The sequence below is a fragment of the Pomacea canaliculata genome, linkage group LG2 (genome assembly GCF_003073045.1).
Source record: "Pomacea canaliculata isolate SZHN2017 linkage group LG2, ASM307304v1, whole genome shotgun sequence".
Classification (NCBI taxonomy): Eukaryota; Metazoa; Mollusca; class Gastropoda; order Architaenioglossa; family Ampullariidae; genus Pomacea; species Pomacea canaliculata.
Window position 1 is genome coordinate 18566435 of NC_037591.1, and position 27785 is coordinate 18594219.

At 37.7% G+C, this 27785-nt stretch overlaps 2 protein-coding genes and 1 long non-coding RNA gene across 10 annotated transcripts in view; 2 read left to right on the forward strand and 1 right to left on the reverse strand.

The window, feature by feature from the left end:
* LOC112556120 (CTD small phosphatase-like protein 2) overlaps positions 1–1894 on the forward strand; it is a 28817-nt gene extending 26923 nt beyond the window's left edge. The window contains exon 12 of the mRNA XM_025224809.1: positions 1–1894. Within this exon, the coding sequence (XP_025080594.1) occupies positions 1–63 (63 nt within the window). The 3' untranslated portion in view covers positions 64–1894.
* LOC112556122 lies at positions 936–11011 on the reverse strand. The gene is made up of 2 exons (XR_003097625.1): positions 10874–11011; positions 936–8892 (listed from the first exon to the last, which is right to left on the reverse strand). It is a non-coding gene; the product is annotated as an uncharacterized LOC112556122 (long non-coding RNA).
* Positions 10949–26888, forward strand: LOC112556121 (tudor and KH domain-containing protein-like). Of its 8 annotated transcripts, none has more exons than XM_025224818.1 (12): positions 10949–11098; positions 11529–11684; positions 11946–12064; positions 13558–13762; positions 15265–15407; positions 17223–17367; positions 17512–17711; positions 18232–18404; positions 18587–18651; positions 21206–21360; positions 22205–22285; positions 22610–26888. In XM_025224818.1, exons 2-12 carry the CDS (start codon positions 11585–11587, stop codon positions 22613–22615), a joined length of 1392 nt encoding a protein of 463 aa, XP_025080603.1. In that variant the 5' UTR covers positions 10949–11098; positions 11529–11584; the 3' UTR covers positions 22616–26888. The 8 variants fall into 8 exon arrangements, with proteins under 8 accessions (XP_025080603.1, XP_025080601.1, XP_025080602.1 ...); XM_025224817.1 differs by having other exon boundaries at positions 10950–11098; positions 22202–22285; XM_025224816.1 differs by having other exon boundaries at positions 22205–26888.
* The last annotated feature ends 897 nt before the right edge of the window (positions 26889–27785 follow it).

The window sequence follows — 27785 nt, forward strand, 5'->3', positions numbered from 1 at the left end:
AAAGAGGATGTTCGACCTCACATAAGAGATCGCTTCCGCCTCCACACCATGCTTCCTCCATGAGTAGATCTGTGACCTATTGTTGCCTCCCATTTGAACACCTAAAAAGATAGCTGCTTCTTGTTGAAGTTTCAGGGAGAGACAATTTGATATCAAGTCCAGCTGTTTGAAAACCGTTGTCATCATACATCAGAATTTTAAAAAAACACATTGAAACTGCAAGCAATATGTAACACTGAAATAAAGGATTTCAGTATTGTGCGGTACATGAGTACCATATGAGGATCATCAGGGTTTCATACTAAAAGAATCGAGATATCCTGGACCATTTACAGTTAAATCACTTGCCTCGTGAATAATGAGTCATTTTTTTTTTTTAAAAGCAACACATCTGATGTTGACTGCATTTGAGGTTTTCTGTGGTGCAAATTTTTGCCTGATACAGACTAGATGTTTTATGGTATACGATTTGTTGCATACCCATTAACTTAAGTACAATCATGTTTGGTCACAGTGAAGGAAGATGTTGGAAGAACTCTTCTAGACAGTCCTAGTGCAGGACTACTATCTTTTAAAACTACACATTTGTTGCAGGAGGAAAGTTCTATTTACCCACTTTTGCTTTGCGTTTTACTGTGAGCTTGTTAGCATTTTGTTTCCTAGAGTATGCCTTCAGCCTTAGAAGTCTTGATCCTCAAGGGCAGTATTTTAATATGTTTTTCACTTTTGCACTTTCAATTGATATGGCAGATTTTTGGTTGGTTGGTTGGTTTTTTTCTTTTTGGCAAGTCATGCTTTTGGTCACATTTTATCTTGTAAACCAAAAGAACTTTGCCTAAAAAAAAATGGGACCATTAGCATCTCTTTGTAAGGAGCTTCATTGAGAGTAGCTGTTGACCTGGGAGTCTGGAGTCAAGTTTTTTTTTTTTTTTAAATGAATAAGTCATCTTTAAATGTTATAGCCAATTATTGCAGATAACTATATGCTGCAGACTCATTAGCACTGTTAGTTTTGCATCTGCAGGAATAATCTATAAAATTATTAGCTACAGTAATTAGTAGCTTTGTTTTAGCTTTGTATAGTCTCAGCGGCGATGTTTAAGTGCTTGTCATCAATAGAGCAAGCACTTGCTACCCTGGATTCTGATATAATATCACCATGTCTTTTCTCATCACATGGCACCTATTTACTAAGCCTGCTGCTTTTTCTTGATAATTTAGCATTGGTAGGAGATGGCATGAAAAATCAATTCCCCATCTTTTTGTCCTTTCACATTATTGTTCATTCAAAAGGGCACAGCTTTTTTATTTGTGATGATAACAGACTTGAACAGCATGCTAAGTCATTTCACTCATAAACACATCAGCATGATCTGCATGTTAGTGTTGGTTTCCAATCCTGTTGCAGTGCCTGTCATTACCATTAATACCAGCAATAACCAGAAGTTCTCTTATTACAGTCTTTTAGGGGGTTGTTATTTCTCTTACTATCATACTGGGGTGTTGGGGTTCATGGTGAATAACAATGACGGGCTATGATTTGCTATTTTGGAAAGTCCATCCCCTCATATTGGCTTAGATATATGTTGTTGCTGTAATGTTACATCACTAATTGATTACATCATTATGTACAAAGTCTTGCATTTATTTGTGAATAGTTGTTGTAGCTAGTAAACACAAAACAGTCATTAACTCAGTGAGTTGCCCTGTGGCAGTTCATTTCTATAAAATTAATTATTATAGCCAAATATAACAGCTAATGAACATGTATAGATGCTCACAAAAGCCATCCAGTGTGACTACTATAGACGCATGCTTGTAAAGTGGTGGGCAGCAGTAATACAGATGCTATTACACTTTTGCAAGCTTGATGAATAAACAGATCTGTTCGCAAGTCATGCTTCTTTTCATTATATTTAGTTAATAAATGGGAAGACATTACAGTAGTTTGATTATGTAATATTTATTGAATGTTCGTTAAAATTGCATCATATTTTTGTTTTTTGACATTGTCAGTTTCTGCTTACCAGTTCTTTTTGATCTGATCTTCCAGGACTCTTTTGGTTGGTTGTGTATCATCTGTTTAATGAAAAGCTCTTTTGGGTAGTACATCTGTTTTGATCAGATTTTGGTTCTCAGTGTGCAGTATTTCAACTACATGACACTTTCTTGCATATGTAAACAGATATGCAGAAAACTTATGGGATCATAAATTTGTGCACTGTGCTTGTATGTGCAGTGTCTTAAGTAGAAGCAATAATATGAATCATTGCTCTGGTTTAGAGCATGTCCCACAAACTACGTGGCTAGTGTCAGTACAAAAAAGGAAAACGGTAAAGTCTGTTCAGCCAGTGTTGACCGAACGACAGCAGGTAAAGTATCAGCCTTTGATGGCTGCAGAAAATGGGCATATTGTAGACTATGATTGTATCAGTTAAAGTTACTAGGCTGTAGACTGTAAAATAATTTTGTGTTTTACTGTGAAGAACTTTTTTTTTTTGGGGGGGGGGGTTTTTTTTGATGCATTGGCTGGAAAGTAGTATTGGAAATGTCAGGAGAAAAATCAGGAAAAGTGGTTCTGTCCAAATAATACCGGCCCTGGAAAGGGTTTAAACATACCATAACAAAAGTTGGGAATTTTGCCATTGACATCACCTCAGATTATGCATTCTTAGTTTTCTTTGTATTGTCTATTAAACGGGATGTGTATGGTTATTATAGGTGCTGATGAAAAAAATGTGTAGATTTGAAAGTGGGCAAAATGATTTAAAAGTATTTTAGCAAATGGATCCCTATAAATTGGGCAAGAACTTTATTGAAAATGGAATGTTTATTCATGCTTTATTGTGTGTAAAATGTGTTCTTTTCGTGCTCCACATTTCAAAAAGGCATAAAAAACAAGTCTTCTCAGGATCTAAGAGTGATAACTATTGCATTTTTTAAAGGCCAGACTTCACCCTCCTGCACAAAAGAATGGGTTTCACTTGAAGGAAGTTAGGGTACTTGCCAGATCAGATTGAAGCTATTGGCGTAGCATGACTACCAAGGTAACCAGCACCACATGAGATTCTCACCTCTATTCCTCAGATCAAGTCTTTCCTGCCATAGACATGAATGGAACTTCTGAATCCCAATAAAAAAAAATCTCAAGACTGACCTGGGTTAGTTAAAAAATAAAATTCTGAATAATTAGGGGTGAGAATGGGCAGTGAGGAAGCATGAGAAACTAAACTTTGTAAGAATTAGGGGGGGGGGGGAACTACATGAAGAATGTTTTAGTACAGTTAGATAATGTTATGATGAAGGTAGTGATCACTGTTTCTTTGAGTATAATTGTTTAAATAAATATTTTAATTTATGCATATGCTTTAAATCAGTCTGAATACTCAATATGGTTCATTATTTATCACAAAAATTTATACTTGTAACCTAAAAGTACAATTTATTATCAAGATGCTAAATTTGGTTAATTGAAAATTCCTCAGATTTTTTTTACCACACATCATCCCTGGGAAATATTTTGGCTCTCACCCATGCAGGAAGAAGTTCAATTTGCATGCCTGGAAAGGGCAGTTTCTGACATCGATGCTTAAAAGAAAAAGATTACAAAATCTGGATATTGTAGGACTAAACAGACAAAAATGCAGTGTGTATTTTTCAGTGTCTTTGAATATTTCTTCCATGAGTGAAGCTAAGTATAAAGACTTACCTAATTGGGCAGAGTTAAAAACAGATTACGGTAGGTAGAGATAAATACTTTTTATAAATTTCAGTGCCTGAAACAGTAGTTTATTATATATTTTCAAAGTTAGCAATTTGCATCTAGTCAGCAAATCCTGCAAATTTTTACTCCTTCGCATGAATAATGTGCGACATCGCAGCTGGTGGTGGTCAGACTGCATCTTGGTAAATGTATAATGGCTAGAAGATGGAGCAATGCATTGGGTTTATCACACGGTCTTCATTTATTGTGCTCTAGCAGTGAAGACGAGTATGAAACACTTCATAATCCTTGGAGATATTAAACCGTACATCAGCGGTTCTCAACCTGGGGGGGGCGCGACGTGCTTACAAGGGGGTCGCGAAGGTGGTCATTTTTTTTAAGTTTCTTATACTGGTATTAGTGAAATTAGCTTACATTGCTGGCTAAGGGGGGCGCGCGGACGTACCTTTGTTCGTCAGGGGGGGCGTCACAAGTAAAAGGTTAAGAACAGCTGCTGTACATGTTGGAACCTGCGTATTGTGAAGATTCAAAACCCCAAACCCAAATGCTCAAGCAGCAGACGATGAAGAATACCACATGATGAGCATTACTCGTGTTTGTCACATTTTGCAAGCTGCAGGTGACCATTACAGTTTATGTTATGTACTGTCGTGATATCCCCAAATCTACCATTGGGACTGATTTACATGTTTATATGGGCATATTTGTTTATACAGTTGTTAGCATAAATAACAAAAATACAAAGCGAGTTTTTGCCTGCACAAGTTTTTTAAAATATGGAAAAGCATAAATATATTTTTGGGAACACTGTGCATATTACTAACAATATGTTATATCGCCAGTGATCATTTATGTGTTCATGCAGTTACTCTGTGTTGTTGGACAAGAAAAAGCATGCTTATGAATAGTAGGCTTGGATTCTGGAAGATACTCTTGTGGTACTTCAAAACCCTCTTGCTTCTTCAGTGTGTACATTACTGGGAAACATTCAGGAACGAAGTGGCGTTCACATACAGAGTACTGTGTAAGTGCAGTGAAGTAAGCTCTACACACACGAATGAAGTTGATCTATTGTCATCTCAACGGGGAATTCTTTGGGAACACATGAACACTTATTCCGTTACTATAGGTTTTCCTGTAGATTCAACAACACAATAATTTTCACATCTGCGCTAGCGCTTTTGGGATTTACATTTTCTGGGCAACTATAAATAGGCCTATAAATGTGAAAGAGGATTTAGTGGGAAAACAACCTCCAGAATTTTGTTTGCTAATCTCTGCATGAACCCTGATGTTCCTAAGGGTGACTGATGATGTACACACAAGAAATTTCTTTTATGTTTTAATTGTTGCAGATTTTAGAGATATAAGGCAGTCAGCTCACAATATATATAAGGATTGCCACATGATAATACAAAGGCCACCCCAAATAGTACCAGCTAATTTGGCCAACATACCTCCAAGTTTCTCAAAATATTTTAATAAAAACACCAATTACATCAATACTAAGGTTGCCTTTTGTAGTTAACCTTTTTTTGTGTTTTGTTTTACCAGTTGTGCCCCTTGCTGGTAGATCATCACTTGTGGAAACAGTCTTCAAATACTGTACTGTTTCTAGTACTAGCAAAGTATCATAAAGAAGATATTGGTGCCACTTGGCTATTGCAGAGACCATAATTTAATGTGTAAAGTGCATTTTCTCATGTGGATGCAAGCTCAATGGGCTTCACACAAAAGACTACAAATGAATGACGGTCAACGATATGAGATATGAGTAAGCATCAGCCAACAGACACCATGGCAAACATGTATGAAGATGAAGAACTAAGGAGTGAGGAGTATGCTTGATTATGCCAGATATTTCTTAAGAGGTTTAGGGTTAGAGATTGTAAGCAAATCTATACAGACCATCAAGTACAATACCATAAGGATAACCTCGTATGTTTGCACCATCAATCAAGTTATAGCCTGAAGAAAAAGCCCTAACATTGTGCATGGTTATGTTTTATAAGCATCTGTGTGGGTAGATTGAGAAGGTGATGCAAACATTTATGCAAGTAGGTCCCTGCTCATTATCCTTTGACTATTTTGAAAGTAGTGTGATATTTTAGTGAGCTATATCTGTATGTCAGCAGAACCAGGAAAATCAAGTGTCCAAAGGTCTATGACAATAATTTATAAGGTGGTATCAATAATGAAGAAGTAGACTTCTTTCTATTTTACATCTTGTTTTATATCATTTCTTCCCTATTTTAGTTTTCTGTCATCCTTTTTGTTGAGTCTTTATCTGGGCTTATCTTTCATATTACTGATTAGATTAGATTATTGCCTGTTATGCCGGTCGGCACGTAGGGCAGCGACAAAGGTCCTCCACTTTTGCCTGTCCTGGGCTAGACTCCCCACAGTACCCCAGCTGAGGTTTAGGGTACTTTAGGGTTTCATATTACTGGTTTTTGCTTTATTTGTCGTACAGATATAGGAAGGTTGTTCTTTATGTAGCTGCTTACCTACTTAATATTACCTTCAGATTATTGCTCAATAACGTTTTGCTAATGTTTTATCATTATTGGTAAATGTATCATGAATTATTGTTAGCCAACTGAACTTCCATTTTTAACTCATAACCTCATAAGAAAATTTATGCATTGATATAGCAGATTTTAATGAGCATTAGTGAGTAGGCCTACTGTAAATATGTATTACATAACACTTATGAGAATGCATGTGCATCTTTAGGTAAAATATATTGTTACTAAAACATTGCTGCTGCTAAATTCATTCTAGTTATTTTTATTTTTAACATCTTGCATGCACACATATGGGTGTTTTAAACATGTATCAGGTCATGTAGGTTCATGCTGATCAGGACATTAAAGCTAGTGTTTGTTTCTTAAGAAAGTGTACTATTTTAGCATTATTTTGTTGGTAGCTTCTTCTTAAAGATGCTGATGTTTCAATTACTAAAACAAAACACTCGGAAGGCTGCTTAGCTACCCAACAGTTTCAACCTGTTAGTATTTTTAAGACCGACATCTTGTACAACCACTTGAAGATCTGTGATATTGATTGAAATAAATTCTGAACTTAACACACCAAGCAAATTAAGTACATTTCGTATGATGAAGCAACTATAGTTTCACGTTACTTACCCATAATCATTCATCAGTGAGTGATGCCTATTTTTAGACTCCAACTAAACTCAAGCACCCAAATAGAGTCAGGACAGTTGAAAGGAAAATTTAAAAATTTTTTCTCTTTAACTTTACATTCTACAGGTTTATGTCAAACTGTTGTTATTCTATGCATTGCTACCATTTAAAGTTTTACATTTTAAAGGGAAAATGTTCATTTTTAAGGTTCAGCAAAGCCTGTTATTGTTTCTCACTATAATATTTATTCATGATGATGATTATCGCCATCATCGCATCTCTTTACTGCCTTGATTTAGGGTTTTATTTTCCAGTCTGAGACTTGAAACAGGTACTTCTTGTTCTGGTCATTTAGGGTGCACAATACTTATTAATGTTGATATAAATAGATTTTGTTATGGGTGTATATAATAAATCTGTGAATATATTTGTCACGTGTTTCATCCATTGCTTATACATATTCATATGTGTACTTCAATTTTTTTTTTTTAAATATGTGTTTTGAAACAGATTTTAACATATTTAATGTTGTCGACATGGTTACAGTAGACACCAGTTGCAAATACAAAGATACCTGAGATTGCAATGATCAACTGGTCTTATTTCCTTCCATCTGATTCCCTTTTTGTGTGACTTCATTGTTAATAATCGAACAGCACTAGATGGATATCCAAGATACTTTAGAGGCTCTGAAGGTAAATATTCTAAACAAAATGTCACAGCATTTTGAAAACATTCACTGGTTGCTTCTTTGATTGCAGCAGAAGGTATCAAAAATATCGATCACAGTTATTTTGAAATGTGCAAGTAATCATATTTCTTTGTCCTTAGCATACAGTTGATGCCAGCAATGTCCTTTTTTTTTTCTTTTTTAGCAGAACTGGTTTTTTTTTAACAGTTGTAAGAAGATAGTTATCCTCCAAAAAATGTGATCAGAAGCTTTAAAGCTGTATTATATTTTAGATCCCACTATGTGAATTGATATTGTAAATGATACAACTCAAAAGCAGTATGCAGCTTTAACAGTTTAACAAATTCAGTTAAAGATTTTAAAAAAAACAACACTTTTCTCAACTGTACAATTTTACCAGAAGTTACTTGATAAACATGTTATCATTACAACATAGAAAATCTGCCTTTATTTCCTGCCATAGATGCTAAGCAACCTTGCAGTCTTTTGTATGACTTAATTTTCAAGTGATAACCTTATTGTTAGCCATAGCTCACAGAAAAATCAAAGTTTTCGTTATAATTGTTTTTAGTATGGGGAAATTTTTCCACCATTAAAGATCCAAATGGTCCAAGAGTCTTTAAAAAATACCCTAAAGGCTTTTAGGATTTGATCTTTTTCATAAGTATAGCAGTAAGCATACTTTGAGTTGCTTGTCCCACTTGATTATCAAGATGGCTGCAAGCAGAGGCAATTAGTATGGGTACAAATAATCCAAGAGACACAATGAGTCTCAAGTTTATTTCATCATCTGCTTAAATACTTGAGAGAGATAAACTGGTAATGCTTTATTTTGTTATTTTTTAAAGTGTTTTATTATGCCAAGGAGTTACTATATAAAGAGCATTAAAATCGGCTTTAATTATGATCCTAATAATGTTAAATTAGCTTTTAGTTGCATTTTAAATATAGTTCATTTTTATTGTTCAGCTGTAGATTTGTAAAATTCTAATTTTGCAGTCAAGCATCATCTAACTGCAACTTGAGTGGTGAGAAATGTGTCAGATTAGATCTTGTAAATAAACAAGATTACAGACAAACGTGGTATTTTAATGTTCACCCAGAAAGTTTTATTTGACTTTTCAAAATGGATGACACAGAACAAACTTAAACTTAACGATAATAAAACAGACGCCCTTTTCCGCTGATTCAAGAAAATATCTGCGACCACAATTTCTTGTCTTGGTTAGCAAGTTCCTATTGAGGTAAGTGACTCCTAGTCGGTTACTAGGGCCTAATACTCAAAAATGTATTCCCTTGTCACTTCAACAACACTTCAAATACTGTGCCTATTGACAGATACAAAGAAAACAACATTACTTATACACATCTATTTGAAAATACAACAAATTAAAATTTACAAAAATCTGAAGTACAAAAGAAATGATATTCTACACCTTACTTGGAAGATGCAGCCTTCACCCCACCCCCCACCCCCTCTCCACATGTAGTGTGTCTCAGCATGTGCCGTGTCTTACTGGTAAGTGAAGTGCTGGCCAGTGATGGTTAATTATGTTGTCTTCTCCTTTTCTCTTCCAGCTATCTAAAAGAAACCCTTCTTATTTGTACTCATTCTATGCACAACTCCTGACTGGAAGGTAGCATTTCACATCTTAACTTTGTTTTTAAGAATTCAGCAACCCACTGAAAACTTATTTTCAGTTTACTGCAAAGCCACCGTACTATATCTGAAATTGCTTTTTACCTACTTCTCTTCATAACCCTAAGGTGGTACAAAAGGCATCCACTAGAGACCTCCACTTTAGCTTTTTAGCAGCAAGTTTAGCCTTGCTGCTCCAGGACAGTTTCTGCTCTTTTAATTCTTGTTCTTTGCCACATTTCTTTTGGCCGACCACATTTCTTCTCCCCATCAGCGATCCAATGAAGGGCTATTTTGGATGGTGTCTCTGGTTTCATTCTGTACATATGTCCTTTTTCCATATTCTTTACTTGGATTGTGGTTGTCATATTTGTGCAGCTAGCTCTTGTAAGGATGTCTTCGTTAGTAATTCTGTTAGGCCAAATATCTTAAAAATTTTCCTCAGACATTTGAAAGGTCTCTAGTTTCTGCCTGATTTTTTATATCTTCCTACATTCACTTCCATGGAGTAAGACAAAGGACATTGCTTCTGAAGATTTTTATAGTTTTGCAATTCGAAATTTCTTTTAGCATGGTAAAGGCTTGATTTGCTTCAACAAGTCTATTTTTCATATCTTGTTTTGTATCTTCATCTGCTGTTACTAGACAAGGTGTGTAAATTCTTTGACTTTCTCTGCTTCTTTGTTATCGTTTGTGATGGGTTCTATTGACTTGGCATTCTGTCTCAAACTCTTGTAAAACATCTCAAAAAGGAACCTGAAAATGCATGCTCCAAAAACTTTTCTGAAAAAAAATTGACCTTAGTATTTTCCTTAAGTTTATGGAAACTACTGATTATATCACAAATCTGTGACGTCACGTTCGCGGTTATCAAACCAATCCAGAGAAAATTCTATGGTCTTGGACCAACCAAAAATCAGCTCTCGCAATCTCCACGGCACTGTATATAGTGGTCCATCAGTACCAGTCCAGCGTTTCGGTTATAGAACTGCTATAATGAAACTAAAAGCTTTGAAATATTTCAGTAACCCTTCGGATTAATCAAACTGATAAGCTATATCATGACACCCCTAGCTACGCGTTTAATCGAATGGATGATCGATATAGGTGCCTAGATTTCGTCATCTGATTAAAAGTGAAAAGTAACTTCAGGTACTCATCACTAGAGATAAAAAGAAGACGCGATGACTACAAATGTCACCCTTCCCCCACATACACTCCACGGACTAATATTTAGTTCGTGCACACACTTTTCTTTTGTTGTTGTTGCCCTGACGCCATGCACGACGCTCAATGTAAAAAATACTTCAAAAAAGATTCATGACAATTAAGTGGAAGGTCGAAAGCTGGTATAGTGGCACGATCTCACGGTAGCAATTAATTTGGCACAAACGATTAAGAAGTCTACTTAGCCTTTGTCCAAGTAACCGGTCCTGTTTACTCACGTCGCAGAGGTAACTGGACAAGCTCATGAAAGATTATAATTGATCTTGACAGGTTTGTATACAAATCCGTACACTTTATGCTTAACTGCAGTTTACAGTTAACTGTCCTCCATATATCGTGGAAAAAGGAGCAATCTAGGATAAACTCTAACTGATGAAGAACGAGATTAAGACCAGATTAACTTTCACTACTATTAAAATAAACCGATCAAAATTTAACCTTACCTGTTAACACTCAGCAACAGAAGACTCGGAAGTCGTCCTCCACAAGGGTTATGACCTTCATTTGCATATCACATGATACACAAAATAAAACGGCTTAGAAGGTGGTGACTGGCAAAGTGGACAAGGATTTGATTTTGTCAAAGCGAAAGAAAGATTTGTTTTCTCTACTCTCCTGTCTTTGCAATTTTCACACAACAGCTTCCACGTCTGCTGGTGACAAGTTAGGTAACTCCAAAATAAAAACCTCAACAGAATAGATATATATTGCAAACAAATATCGTAGAAATCGTCATAAATTGAGCTTACACTGTGTAAAAGAATTCCTGTTAACTAAATGATAAAGGTTTTGAAGGTAACTATGGAAAATATTTTGAAAATTCTGGAGTTTATTGTACAGATCAAGTAGCCAGACGAACGCTGCGAGTAGACTTGTCAAGTAATTTCAGCTGCGATCAATACGTTATTCATAATACAGTATTATTATTAGTGATTAAACAGAAAGGTGAACATGTATAAAATCAGAATTCAAAATAAGACATAACTTTCTGATCCTGTTCAGTGTGTGTGCATGCATACCCACATACTCTCTTTGTTGGGCATATGTACTTAGAAAAGTCATTTCAAATGTTGAATGTTTAAATTATCTATTGTGCAGTGCAGCATTTGATCAGGGACTAATCATCTTTGTCTGTACAAACACATTGGGTTGTGATGCAACAGATCAGCATTCTAGGAAAGCTGGCAGCAGTGTTTATCGCCATTCCAGCAACTATCTGTCTAGCCTACTGGCTGTTTGTGCGAAGGGACGATGGTCAGTATACAATTAATGGTACAGTTATCAGGTCAAAAACTTTTAAATATCTTATATATTGTGGTGAGATCTGTGTCCATTCAGACACAATATTGCAACACTAGTAAATTTGAGAGAGCAAACCAGTTTTATGAATCAAAATAATACCTACTTCTAATAAAAGAAGAAAGTTGAAAAGAGAAAAAAATAAATCTTAACAGTAAACTTATGAGACATATAGATGTTCTGTGGAATTGCAGAAAGCTCATTCTTGTGTTGCAGATGATGAATATGGTTCTAAAAAAGTGGAAATTACATCACGACAGACAGTTATCCAAGTGGCTGTACCTAACAAAGCCGTAGGTTCAGTAATAGGGCGCCAAGGCATCACCATCAAAGAGGCAAGTGTTATATGTTAGACTTCTCCAGTATTATGACTGGCATGACATTTTTTCTGCTTTCATAAGCACATTTTCACAATGAAGAATATAATTGTTCTTAATTAAAAACTAGGTAGTTGGAGACATCTTTAAAACTTTCAACTTTTGGAAGGTTGGTTGTTTGTGTTTTAACCTTCTGACTACCCACCTCCAGGCCATTCTATGCAGCAGGTGGAGGTACTACTTTGTAGACTAGGACACACTTATGTCACGCAATCCCACCTTTTATTATGTGAAGCCTTATCAGTTTTCCCCTGGTGCCATAGACCTTTTACCATTGTAGATGTTTTAATTACATGTCCTGGCCTCCAAAGTATCTGCCAACAATTTTTTTACAGCTGGCTATTTATTTAGATCTATCCATCGACAGCTATTTTTTACTTTCTCATGAAAGGTAATAGTGTTTTTAAAGATTATATTTTAAGGTTCTGGTTTACTGTTGTCTACTGAAATGAATCAGCCTACTAAAATTATAAAATATATTAATCACTTCTTATAAACAAGGTATACAATCATAAAAATGAAATATAGCAGATAATTATGACTGTAACGTTTTGTGAAAATAATCAGGCACTGACCTTGCTTCATGTAGTGAAAATCTGAAAAATAATTTGCTGGGACATTTATAACAGCAGTTACTACAATTAATCATGCAGCATAAAGCTTCAACAACCTGCAGAAAACGTGTACACTGTTTGTGCACATGGGCAATGTCTGAACTGGAAGATCCTTTACTGTTCTGGCAGGGAAAGGGCGTTCTTCAGTCAAATAGGCAAATTCCTGCCTTTCAACCATACTGCCATGTCAATGACAACTTCTGATGACTGACATCAGCTGCTTTTGGTAACAGATGGTCACACTCCTTCTGTTTCTCAAGTTGTATAAAATTTTTAAGGATTTCTTTAAAGGGGTGGAGGGGAGTAAAATAAAAGTCTTGAAAAAATTGTCATGTGCACAGGCACATACAAAATGTTCCATATGGACAAGCAGGTACACATAAAAAAGGATGGAAAACTCCATAAACATTCATGCACATTGGTAACTAGAAGCAAATTTTAAAATAACGTAAACATGTCTGAACTAAAAAATAAAAAAAATATGTGTGTGTGTGTGTGCATGTACAAATAATGTTTCTTTTTCTCCAATCCATTATTTGGAATGCCCTTTATTGTGTGTCAGTGCGCAGGCATTATAATCACAATCTGCCTCCTCTTTCTTCAAGCTTGGACCTGTTTCAAATTTTTGTAATTTTTTTCTGCCAACTAGTTATTGTCGTTACACTATAGCTTCTGTTAAAAGTGACAGGAGTGTTTGAAATCACTAATATTACTGTTGGTGACTCCAAAATCAGACCTTCATACTTACTGTTCAAAGGGTCTAGTCCTCATGCTACCCACTGCACCTGTTAATTGTTACAGGGTCCATTTTTTTTTTTTTTTTTTTTTTTCGTCCAGATTCATGAGATGTCAGGTGCCAAGGTGTATTTCAGTGACCATGACAGCAACCACACATCTGAAGAGGATCGGTTGGTGGTCATTCGAGGCACATCAGAGGAAGCTCTGAAGGCAGAGCTGATGATTCGCAAGATTGTGGCAGATGTGTCCAACATCATTACTGAGGAAGTCCAGGTGCCAGGCTACTGCTTGGGCAGAATCATTGGTCCGTGAGCAGTTCTTTTGTATGCAGTGCATTGTTTATTGTGTCACCGTTTGTTTTTTTTAGTGCATGGCAAATAATCTGTACAAAGTTGTATTGCAATGATCTGTTTCTGTGTTGTAGGTGTAGTTTGACTGAGATCAGTAATGGATCTTCTTGTTTGTATGTACCTTGGGTGCATTTTGCTCTTCTCTTCTTTTTTGCAGATGGATTGGATTTATTGTTCTTCATTTTAAAAAAGTGCAAACTGTTTGGATCTATATACTGACTTTCAACTCTGGTTTCTTTCACTTTTATCATTTTGTTTTTTGTTGTTGCTGTTTTGTTTTGTTTTGCTTAGTTTTTGAAACAGCAGCTATTTATAAGTCAGTAAATTAACTCCAGTGATGATCACCTATTTAATATGATCTCCTTAGTTAACAGTCTGATTTTACAAACCCTTATTTTCACCAGATTTTCTTAAATGTAATATAATTAAAACTTAAAGTATTCAAAAAGTGCCACACTTTCTACAGACTCCAAACAGTTGTTTGTCTATGCTTTTCATAGGAGCCGAACATACTTTTTGCGGACCTTATTATGAAATGACAAATTGTGGTGACTCAGGACAGTGGTGCCAGGATGGCAGGTTGGGATTGTACGCTTTGCAAAAGTGTTAACGCACTGGAAAAACTACAGCTGGACCAGCTAGAGCATATCAGAATGACCCTTGGAGGTAAACAGGTTCCCCACCCCTGGCATACAAGGTGGAGATCAACACAGACAAGAACAAAGTTATGGTGAACACTGTCAGATCAAGGAGGTGTATAGGTGGTGGATTGCTGTTTGTCTGCCAAGACCAACGCTTAGCCTCTTGTGACGTAATCCACTGTTAGTCTTGGCGAGCCGTAACAAAGAATGTGAATAAACCAGAAGCTTTCTTGTCTCATGCCTCGTCTTAGCAGTTAACTGGGAAAAAATCGTCTGCCAGCAGTCCAGGGATATTCATAGTCAGATTTTGCAAAGTGAAGATCCAAATGAGCAGAGGAAGTGCAGTCTTTCAAATATCTGGGCATGACTGTCTCACAGTACAGTAGTTTCACAGCAGATATTTGTCTCAGGATCATGGCAGCAGCAGAGAGCAGCAAAAGACAAATGACTTTGTCAACAACATAGTCACCCCCTTTGTGGGTCCCCTGGAGCCTGTGCTCACTACTGTCAAGCAGCTGCAGCTGGTGTGGTTCGGTCGTGTCACCACTGTACACCACTATCGCTTGTGTACATTTGCCAACATGAGATTGTTCATGGCACAGGTTTATAGGAGTGTAGACAGGATTTATAAAGCCTTAAAATATATATAAATAATAAAACAAATACAACGCTTCTTTGCGGGTTTTCACCTGTCTCTCGAATCTCTTGAACGTAACCCTATGATAGGTGAGGGATTACTGTATTTGATTTTATAAACAAAGAGTCTTAAATCACTGGTTTTCATTTATTTTCTTATTATGTCACAATATGGACAGGACGTGGAGGAGAAAATATCAGGATGATCTCACGCTTGTCACAGTGTAAAATTGTTGCTGACAAAAGCCACAGATCACAAAGAACTTCAGCTTTCAGAGTAATTTCTATTACTGGACATCAACAGCAGATCAAACTAGCAAAGGTGAGTTGTTTCCAACAGAATGTCAATATAGCTTAAGGCAGACCTGGGCAAAGGCAGGCCCGCGGGCCGGATCCGGTCCGCCTCCTGTCTCTGACTGGCCCGCCTGCTGGCCTGCCTGCCAGTATATATACTATATATACAGTATTGGGTAAAACTGAGTTAACTATATTAGTCCGGCCCTCTAAAAATGATGATGATGATGATGTAGTTTTGTAGCGCGCTAGTATCCGCATCACAAAGATGCGCTCAATGCGCGGTGATCCCAGCAGCCACCAAACTGCAGGTCAAATGAAAACTTCAAATAAGTTTAAACAAGTGAGTCTTAAGATTTTTCTTGAAAGATGCAATACTATCAGACTCCTTGGTCGAGAGGGGAAGCGAGTTCCACAAAAGCGGGGCTACATTGGAGAAGGATCTAAATCCCGCAGTCTTCTTGTTAGTATTCCCTGACTGAACACTCGGTCGTTCAAGTCTGAAGTGTGCTGCTGAACGAAGGTTCCGCTGAGGTTGGTAACAGCGAATGAGTTCTTGCAGATAGACAGGCGCAAGGTCGTGAAGACAGCCATATGTTAAGGTTAACAATTTGTGCTCAATTCTCTTCTCCACAGGAAGCCAATGTAGGTCACGTAGTACAGGAGTAATATGGTCAGTTGTTTTCTTTCCTGCAACTATCCTTGAAGCCTCGACAACTCACTCTTTGAAATCCCCCAGAGGCAGCTGTTGGCATAGTCTAATTTAGAACCGATGAGGGACACAGCAACTTCATTTGCAGTCGTCTTATTAAGACTGGGTCGGAGTCGTCCAAGAGTGCGGATATGGAAATAACATGCCTTGACTACAGAACTGACATGATCAGACATAGTTAGAAGATTGTCGACATAGAGGCCAAGGTTCCGTACGGAGCTGGAGAGGGGGATTCTAGCTTGACCCACTTGGATGGAGTCTAGAGAGACTTTGCTAAGGCTAAGCTTGGAACCACATAGCATCGCCTCTGTCTTCTCATCATTAAGCTTGAGTTTATTCCTCAGCATCCATGACTTGATCTCTAAACAACAATCTTCTACAGCACAAGCTGCCTCACGCACCAACTCACTGTCAGTACTAAATGAAAAATAGAGTTCAGTGTCATCTGCAAACATCTTACGGTTCACATTATACTTCTCAATGAGAGGACCAAGCTGAGATGTGTAAATAGAAAATAGAACCGGGCCCAAAACAGAGCCCTGCGGGACACCACACAGCAATGGAACTGTCACTGAAGAAGCTTGATTGACCATCACCCTTTGTGTGCGGTCACTGAGGTAGGAATGGAACCACTGCAAGGCGGAACCACCAATGCCCACCTCCATCTGGAGACGAGTTAGTAGAGTGGTTTGATCAATGACATCGAAGGCCGAAAACCATCCCAATTTCTCATGCGGCCCCTTGGGAAAATTAATTGCCCACCCCTGCCTTAGAGGTTGTTCAGTGCTGGGCCTTGTCAGCTGCCACATCTGTCTATGTGCTTTCCCAATGACCAGCACTTGTCAAGGGACGAATGACAGACTGACTGATCTAGATAATTACACTCATACAGTATCACATAGATTAATACTAACCAAACATCAATACAATCAGTTTTACACACAAGCATTTTGAAGCCATATGAATGTATTAATGGACAGTTTAATTCCTTTTGCAGCTACGCTTTTTCCTCTGAACTATTCTCTTAAACTTTTCTAACCTGACGTTGATTTTTGTCTGGGCCATGAGTTTATGTTGCAATAGCCTTTGATGTTCAGATGGTGCAAATAATTTTGTTCCTGAAATTTCCAGTCTTTGATTGAAGAAAAGGTTTCAGAAGAAGAGGAGTCTCGTGCAAAAACCAGAGTCAATGATGGGAGCAGAGAACAACAGAAGCAAGCTAAAGCACATACTAATAGGGAAAAAGAGGAACAACTATTTTCATTGCCATCAAGAGGTGAATTATATAGTTGGAGAAAATCACTTTCATCGCTTCATTATTTGGAGAGTATCACAATAACTTATTTCATCATTAGCTGGAGAGTAACACCAAAAGAATCCTTACTTATGTCTCATGTTCAAGCCTTTTTTTTTTTTCCAGTTGTGGAGGAAGGGGAACAATGGGATGTCGGAATCAAATGCTCAGAATCATCATCAATTAGAGATTCCATGGAAGTGTTTGTGTCAGCTGTAGAACATCCAGGACACTTCTGGGTCCAGATTATCACAGCATCATCATTACAGTTAGACAAAATGACGGACGATATGACATCTTTTTACAACAACTCAGCCACAGCACAGGTGAAGAAAAGGGAAAATGTCATCTTTATGATTGTATGTCAGGCGATGATTTAAAAAAAATTTTGTAGTTACAAACTCTGTTTTAAGTTGCTACCCTTTTGTGAATTTACGAACAGTTGAACCTGAAATTAAAACCATCTCATCATGCGTACAACCAATTCCAAAATATGCATCTAAAAGATTAATATCCTATAGCCCAGTTGCTATAGGGGCAGTAAATTTCAAGTGTTTAATGAATTAGAACACAGCTGTTTCCTTTTGCTAATGGACAGCATGATGTTTGATTTATTCTGCTCATTGCTCTTTTGTTCTTATATAATAAATCATGCATATAGTTTTCTTTCTTTCACTGTCATCACAAGTTTTTCTTTAGCTTTCGCAATAAACTTTAAATTCACATAGCCACTCACCATGTAAAAATGATTAACCATGTTTAAATGGTGATTGCCATAGAATGCTTGGGGGACGGATTCACTTATGAAAAATGAGATTTTAGAAAGCCATTTGGTATTTGTGACAGACTTACGGTGTCTCGGAGGTGAGGCCAGGTGACGTGGTTGCTGCTCCTTTTGAAGCTGATAGAGCATGGTATCGTGCAAGGATACTTGGCATGCAGGAAGGAAATGTAGATTTGTACTTCATTGACTTTGGAGACAATGGTCTTGTCAAACCTGACCAACTGAGGCAACTCAAGTAAGCACAAATGGAGCAGAGAGTGGTAGGGATAACAAGCTGTTAAGCTTAAATTCTGGTACATGTTGTAGCATAGTGTGTGTACTGGTGATGGTTAGAATAGCTATGTATCACTGTGGATAAGATGATTGTTGGCAGGCAGTTGTAAATCATGCTCAGTTACTCCTAACAATTGATTACAGGCCAGAATACCTCAGTTTACCTGTCCAGGCTATTGAGTGCAAGCTGGCGGATGTGGAGCCTGTAGGTGAGTCATATTTAATAATGATAAGTGCATTTGTGTAGCACCTTCCTCCAGCAACAGAAGGACTCAAAGCACTTTATGGTGCACTTGTATGCTTTGCTGTCAAAAAGAAGCTTGGTGCACTGCACAAGAAGAGCAAATAATTGTCCAATGAAGAAACAAAGCAAGATGAAATGTGGCAATAGCCAGTTTCTCTAAGGAAGAAGATCAAGCCAGATGGAGATCAGCGTAAAGAATACGGCATAGAAAAAGAAGTCATCTTTGACCAGTTAGTAAAAAAGGAGATCACTCCAATTAACGTCAGAAAATGTATTAATTATTTGCTGTTATAGCATTCCTGAGTTTATCAGAAACGGGAATACTGGGCTCGGGGAACCGGGCACATGGGCAAGAGTTAAACTCAGTTCTTACTATCCACGTCAACACAAAGTTGCAGGGGAACCACACCTACAATACTCACACGACGATCACACACTTTACCACGAGCCCCCACTCCTGCTGTTCCCCCAAACACAAAACTCGACGTGTGATGTAATGTATAGGAAAAGATTTAATGATCATAAACACATACAACTACATACGATGTAAAGACTTGTCTAGGGGGTTCCAGTGCTATCCGTGCTAAGCGTACTTCCACTATTCCAGTGCTGTTACATTTCTCTATACCATTCACTCTCACACGCACATCACCTAAGCTCTAATGTTAAAGCTGTTCTTGTTATTGTGGGTTCACAATGATGGTTGGGTGGAGATCAATACTTCAGCCGACAGTCACGGCACTGATAACTGTCCCTTGAAAGTGTTGCTCCGTCTGTTCGTCATCCTTTCTGCCCGATTTGTCAACCATGTCAGAGAGCGATTACTGCTCTCCCGGCAACACAGAGTCGAGCCTTTCCAAGTCCAGGGACATGTGCATTTGCACATCACATACACCGAGGGATGCCATTGATTACTCACTCACCAACAAATCAAGTAGCCAACATCGACAAGAGAACGACCACCTGCAGTGGCATGGTGGACAGGTGACTAACTCCGTCAACCTGGCGGGTGTGGGAGCCTCTGAGGTGTCACTCTCTTTATTGACACCTCTGCTAGCCGGCTGGTCGCGCTTAGCTTACTCTTACCACTTAGGGCTGTCTTCCAGTTACAACACCTCTGCGCTCCTGCCACATACACCACCTCTACACTGGCACGTATGCCCCCCTTTCCTTGCCTAAGGGCCCTCGGGCTTGTCAACAAACCAACCTAGACCTTAATTGTGGCGATTGTTACCTCCCCATTTGAGTTACCACATGACACTGTTCAATCATTTTATCCATATATCCAAGTAAAAAAATTAAAGCAGAGTTGAACCATTACATATATAAATAAGTGATTACAAAGCATTGTCTGGATGCATGACAGTTGTAGAAGTTAATGCTATAAATCACAGGTAATGAAGGAATTGGCAGGATACAGAAACCATCAATAAAAACTGCAATCTCATTTGCCCATTCCATAAGGAAAATGGCAGAAAGACACAAACAATCTAGCACAGAGGTACTAAGAAAGATGTAGATTCACAAATTGATGACAATAAAACCACAACAGATTGTAGACAAAAGAGAGAGAGAGAGCATCCTGTTAGGCAAGGAGACATTACTGTATGACATTAAAGGTTTGTTGAGATAGCTTTGCTAGAGATAAGTAGTTGGCAGTCTGTTGTTAACCGGCCAGTGCTAGACAGCGTATTGTTGAGTGGCCAATGGTGTACTTAGCCAGCAAGCTCTTGCTGATTGTTCATTTCAATTCTTTATTGTAGGAAGGGGAGAGAAGCATTAAGAATATGTACTCCAAAGTAATTGTTTTCTGTTATACGCTGGTAGGCATTTATTACATGGTTCGATAGATCATGAACACCTAAAAACACATAGACCAAGCTAATAGAAATTGGTCAATGAGTCTAAAAGTTATGAATTTAAAAAAATGAATTTTATAGAATTTTTATACACAAAATGCCACAACAGTTCAAAACATTAGATATGACAAGGTATGTTTTTTTATAACAATAATTTATAGAATAAGAAATAAAGTGCAGTGTGCAAAAGCATGCAGACAGCTTTTTATTTTTCAAATGTTTTTCAGGCTTGTGTTAACAAGATAAGTCTAGCTTAAACTGGGCAAAAGACAGATCACACATTAGTCATGCAGAGAATTGGAGCACATATTAATGAAAACAAACTGTAAAACGGTGCAAAATATAAATATCAAATAAAGTAAAGGGTCTGCTGGTGAGGTGTTGTTGCGGCCCTATGCGCCTTGAGGAGTAACAAGAAATAAACTAAACAAAACTAAAGTTTTTGTTGCAGTAGTGCTGCAGTTGTAATTTATTTTACAATGACCACAGAGAAAAGCTGTAAATATCTGCAAATGTTATTTGTTTTCATCACTTATTGCCCCTTGTAAAGCACATTGAACTGTCTTTTGTGTGGGGAAATACACTATGTAAATCCTATTCTTATTATTATGTCATTTTTTTGTCACCACCACTACCACTGAACATGTTTTGTGTTTCAAGGTGGGAGCTGGAGTGATGAAGCCTGTGAGACCTTTGAGCGTCTCTGTCATTGTTCTGAGTGGAAGATTCTGGCTGCACAAACTGTGAAATATGAACTCTCAACTTCAGGAGAATTGCTGCCATGCCTTCAGTTATTTGACAATAGCAAAGACCAGGTAACTCCTTAATTTTGTTGTGATCAGGGTGGATACAAAATTGTACAAAAATCTTCATCAGATATATTACTGTAAAGAATTTACCATCTATTTTAAATAAAATTTTGTGAGCTCTAACTTAACCATAGCATGATTATTTTCCTCGCTTTCACACATTTTATAGTTTTGGCTGTGCATTTCAAATTCCACATGATGATGCCTATAGCAATCAATTACATATGGTTTGTGCATTTGAAAATTCACCACATTATTTCATTTATTTGGTGTTATGCCATATTTGTCACTATTTTAAAGATTTTCTACTTTTTATATATTTTCTTGCTTCATATTTGATGTAGTTGGATCTAGTCTGCTTGCACATTTCTGTTAGTACCTAGTTGACGTATGTTATAAATTCTCAGTACTAAAGCTAGAAGTGGAAAGAACAGTGCAACAGTTCAGTTAACTTATGAAAACATATTCAAGAGGTGGACACAAACTATCTGTTTATAAATGCTAGCCAAATTTTCATCTGCATAATTGACCCAGAAGAAGCATGAATTTATACAGGAAAAAAGTTTAACATGACTAGATCCTTTGAAGTCAATTAATGCATAATTAGTCATTAATTTCAGAGAAGAGGTTCTGAATTATTTCAAATAGTTGGGAAAAATTGGACAAAACATTTAAACAAATCATTACAAACATGCACAACGAAGAACAAATTATTTAATTATGTAAAATGATTTTGTAAAATGTGTCATGCTTGGAAAGAAAGGTCACCTTTCTTCACATGACCTCTTTTAGATTTATTTGGCATTTTACACAAGCAAGACATTTTTGATAAACCCTTTTGTATTAGCAGGTAGACATTGCAGCAGAATTAGTCGTCCAGGGATTTGCATTCCAGTCTTCACAAGCTGCATCAGCCCAGGCAACAGAAATGGTTAGAACAGAAACTGAAGCTGATTGTCATCTAGATCTGAAATTCAACTCACTGTAAAGTACTCATACTTTCTATGTTCTCAGGATAGCATGGAATCTCATTTGAACTTTGCCATCATTGCATATCTTACCTTAGCCTGCATTATAACTTCACTGACCTGAACCTGCAGCTGAGACTTGTTACAGCAATTCTTGAAAGAAGAATTTGTTTTTGATGGTGCAGTTTACATTTTGCATGCTAGTGTCTCTCTTTGTACATTTACTGTATTCTGTACTAATGCCATGTACATTTCTTTGTACAGAAAATGTTTTTATATTTTCACAGAAATAAAGTGTCAAGGTTTTTTCCTTCGGCTTCTGCTAAAGGTCGTGTGTGTTTGACCTTCTGGACTAGGAAAAGAAAAGAAGACCTTAATTCAAAAGAGAGTGCACCTTGAAGAGCATGATATATTGTTTAAAAGATACATAAAAAATCATTATTTAGTGGATTTAGTCAGCTTCATATTCAGAAATTTGTATTATTCTTTCATTTTTCTTTACTTTTTCAGTGTGGCTTCTGCAGATATATGCAGAGATAGAAAAAACCACACAGAAAGGTCTCATTCATCAATAATAGGAAAACCTATATTGATTGGATATATAGCTTGTGTAATTCAGCTTTATTATCTAAGAATAATCTGACATGAGATTGCTGTTAAGGAAAAATATATCTATTGAACTTATTCTGAATTAGTGTTGAAACAAAAATTATTGTTGATCAAGATATGTGTTCATGGGGAAAATGATTCCATTCTCTTGTAACCTACACAAGCCAATGTACCAGTATGCACCACATAGTATGCCTTGATGACATTTGAGATTAAATTTTATTTTAATAAGAATAATTGAATTTATAAAGCACATTTCTCCATTTGGATGCAATCTCAGTGAGCTGCACATGAAAGACTACAAATGAACTGACAAGTTCATAAGCTTGAAACAGAAGCAAGAAACATAAGCTTTAGTAAACAGATGACATCATGGCAAAAACATGAACTAAGTGTATGGATGTAGTGAGAAGAACAGTATTGTGCAAGATATCTCTTAAAGAGATGATGGGCTTTAAGGTTAGACTTGAAGACCTCAAATGTTGATGCAGTTTAAAGAGAAATAGGAAAAGAACTCTAAGCAGTGAGGCATGAGAAGGAAAAGGAACATTTGCTGAATTTCTTCTGTCTAACGCATGACACAGGAGAGCAATCCAAGCAGACCAAACAGACTTGGGCAGTAAAACATCAATAGTTCAGATAAGTATGCTGGAGCAAGGCCATGAAGACCATGGTGGCACAGCATGGCTATCTTGTGATCTGTGGGAGCTTAGTCTGGCAGCCAGCAAAACTTATAGAGGAGGGGTGTAGTATGGTCTGTTTTTTGCGTTTGGAAGACAATATGAGCAGCATTAATTTGAGTCCTTTGAAGTTTGACCAGTGAGCAGTTAGGAAGATCCGTGTATAGAGAGTAATTAAGCCAGGACAGCGCAAAAGCAATCACAAGCTTTTTGTTGGTATTAAAAACAGACCAAAGAATGGAAGCTTCAATCATTTGGCCAAAAAGCTGAGAAGGAACCATAGCAATGTCATTACAAATGCCTCAGAAGGCCCCTTCAGGACTGTGCAATGGAACACCTATCTCGAGGACTTCTGCTAAAGTACGGAAGTTTCAGGGATAACCAATAAAAAAGACCAACCAAACTCCCTTCCTTTGGTCATGCTGTAAATACTACATCAGTTTTAGTATATCTCTGTGGCCATATCTACACAGATGAGGCATGTGATGCTGCCATTCATAATGGGGGAAGTGGAAACTTCATACGCTACCCAAATGGATGCAGCACATTGCTACCTGCTGAATCTCCATTGACTACCGAGTAGAGCTCACTACTCTATGAAAAGCTGCCAGACTTGTTAGAGTGAAAGCTCACGTGCTATTTCTTGGTGTCTGAGTTTTATGCTGTGTCAGCAACTAAGGCTATTTTACAGCAAGAGAAGGTTACATTACTTTGAAAGGGTGAAAAACAATACTCACAGGTTATACAATAACACCACTAACAATATAAACCAATGTAACGAAAAAAAGATAATTTAAAAGGGGTAGGTAATATGTTAAAAGACCAATAAACAAGAACTGGAAAAAAACATAACCTCAAATCCCTACCATCTTTACAACTGAAAAATAGCTGCTGATGCGATGGCTATAAACTAGAAAACCTAAAAAAGTATAGTAAAAAATTGCTGTCAGATACTTCAGAGGCGTAATTAAAGCATGTTTGTACAACAGTAAACGGTCTCTGGCACCAAGGGTAAACTGGGAGAGGTTTGCTTATAAAAGGCGGGACTGTGTGTCCCATCCTAAGTCTACTAAGTACTACCTCTTGTTGTACAGAACGTCCTGGGGGTGGACAGTCAGAAAGACAGGGAAGGATGGAATGTAACTTATTCTGGCCCAGAGGGTACCAGTGTCGTTGCCACAGGGACTAGACATAGGCCATGAAGATAGATGCAAAGTGAGATAACACCAGTGACTGCAATTAACCAGGAGAATGGCAAGCACCTTTGATAGCCTGGTCTGCTCATTGTTGGGATGTCAGCATGGCTGGGAGCCCAAATAAAGACAACGTCCTTGTGACAAAAAGAGCCGCATAAATGGTATGGGGCTGGACCATGAGAGGGTGATCAAAATGTCAGGAAAAAAGATCTTGGAGAGTAGAAAGTGAGTCTCACATGATTTATGTTCTGCTCCAAAGATCAGTGAAGGTGTTGCAAGGCTAGAAAAATGATGTGAAGTTTTGCAGAGAAAAATAACCATCCACAAACTGGGCTGAAAAGGCCTGTTTAGACTGGCAGGATGGGACTGCTGCTGCAGCTGAAGGTCCAACATTTGGAACTTTAGCACTAGAATAGAATCCAAGATAGTCAAAGAATTTCCTGCAGGCATTCCAGAAAGATGAGGTCATTAGTGTCACCTTTTTTTTTAAATGTTATAAGATCAAGAAGAATTCAAGGAGGAGCTGGCAGGAGAGAGAGAGACTTTACCTGTTGAGCATATAGTCCTCCGGCAGTCTCTAAACGAGGTATAATATAGAGGGAGTAACAGAGGATGACGCATTTCAGTTTATTTGCAGAGACTACATGAAGGGTCTCCCACCACCAATTGGGGGAACTTACCTTGTAGTGGTGTGGTGGGTTGTGCTTTGTGGATCCACAGAGCTAAGTCGGCAGGAGCCTTGTGCTCCTGGCAGGTCTGACCAAGCCGAATAGGTTTGCCAGGGTAGAGGCCTGACTAAAATGTTGCACTCTGGCCTTACAGTTTGGGAGTTTTACTTTCGGCTAACAACCCACTTACATAAAAAAAAATGTTACAATAAACCGCAACAGTACCACAACAGGGGCCTGGCCGGGAAGATTACTCTCTAGAAGAGCTTGTGATGCGTGCTGGTGAAAACCACAGGGAAGCCAGCTTGCCGACTCATCTTTTGACAACCAAGGCAAGAACTAGGATAGGGACCTGGAACATTAGAACCCTCTACAAAAGCAGCAAGCGAAATGAGAGAATACAACATCAGGGCTTTTGGGCTATGTGAAACCAGATGAAATGGAAGTGGCCAGACCTGACTAAAATCAGGAAAAACCTCTGACCTCAAAGACCTGGACCACCATCATATCCAGAAAGTAGCACTGCTGATGTCAACAGAGGCAACAAAGGCGCTGATAACCTGGGAACCAGTCTCGCCACGGCTCATGTCAGCAAGATTCAACGCTAAATGAAGGAAGATCACCATCATCCAAAGCTATACACCAACAAATGCAGCAGATGAAGAGAAAAAAAAAAGAATTCTATAGTTCATTGCAGTCTGTGCTTGACTACACACCAAGAAGGGATCAGAAGATCATTATGGGAGACCTAAATGCCAAGTGGGAGATGAGAACACCAACAGGGAACTCATTGTGGGAAGACATGGCGTTGGCATTTGCAATGAAAACGGGGAGCTTTTCACAGACTTCTGTGCTTTCACTTCATAGGTGGCACTGTTTCCCCTGATGACCAGATGGAAAACCAGATTGACCATGTAATAGTTTCTTGAAAGTGGAGAAGGAGCACTAAGAGCATGCTCAGAATTTAAGGGTTTACACATTTTGCAATTATTATTATTAAAACGTAAAAGGGGACTGATTACATAAAACCCCGGATGTACCTTCACGGGATAACTCTTGTCACGACAAGTGCCAAACAGTCATGTGTTTAAACTTTTTACTGTAATTTCTGCATTGTGATCACGTGGGCATTCTCCTGAGGGTTTGATCCACCTTTCTGATTATCGATCTATTCTGCTCTAGGCAAAAGACTTTTTGATGTGTAGATCTATCTCACTGACATCTTAGTCTATGAATGCGTCCAGCAAAAGACGACCTGGCATTCCCCTTAACGTTTGAGAGAGAGCCAGAGGAATTTTGTCTTTCCATCATGTCTCAAATCCAAGCACTTATATATATATAGCGTTTTAGTGTGGTGCTCTATTAATTGTCAAAACACTGTGATAATCTTCAATAAAAAATTATATAATGGAAGATGGATGTCTATTGCATGTATGCATGAGAACAAAATCAATTAAGTAATAGTCAAAAATATCAAATGCAGTATTGCATCATTGTAATATGACGAACGTAAACATACTTTGAGAAGATGGAGGAGAAGACGTGTTTTCCCGCTCACTTGGCCATTTTTAGAGCAACTGCTTTCTGTTATATATGACGTCTTTTACCGCCCCAAGTGACGTGGAACAAATGACGCACACAAGACGTCAGACACAAGACACCACAATACCTACCATAACTCACAACAAGCATCTGGTCAAAGATGTGTCACATCTACAGCTTGCACTATTCTAAAGGACTAGAGTGATGAAACCAAATCAATATATAACTGGAAATAGTTTTTGTCTATAATTAATTCATCTTAGATTGCTAGGATCTACATCAGACATGTGAAACTGAGGGTTACCCGAGGTCCGCATGGGTCACATTTGTGTTGTCATCAGGGCCACTTCCGATTCCTGCCTCCGGAAACTGGAAAATTTCCACTATTGCAAGACCTGATAAGATTTTCCTATTCTCTTGAACATTTCAAAGTTCGAGATGTGCCTAGGATGTGTTCCACAAAAGAAGTATCTGAATAAAAACAGTAATGGAGCCGACTTCACCGCCGTAAAGGGCACCAAAACACATCTACGGTGATTCTACAACTGTTTTGAGACCAGCATCCGTTCTTTTTATGTTTGTGTGTTTTTCTGTTTAGAATGCGCTTTGAGCCCGCCTTTAATGGTGGGAAAAAAGTATTATACAAATTCAACATACTATTATTTTTTTTAATTATTAAACAAAACATACACAAAACATAAAATACTACCACATAAAACAATTTGCATAAATAAATCAACAAACATATCCCTGGTAATGTACACAAAT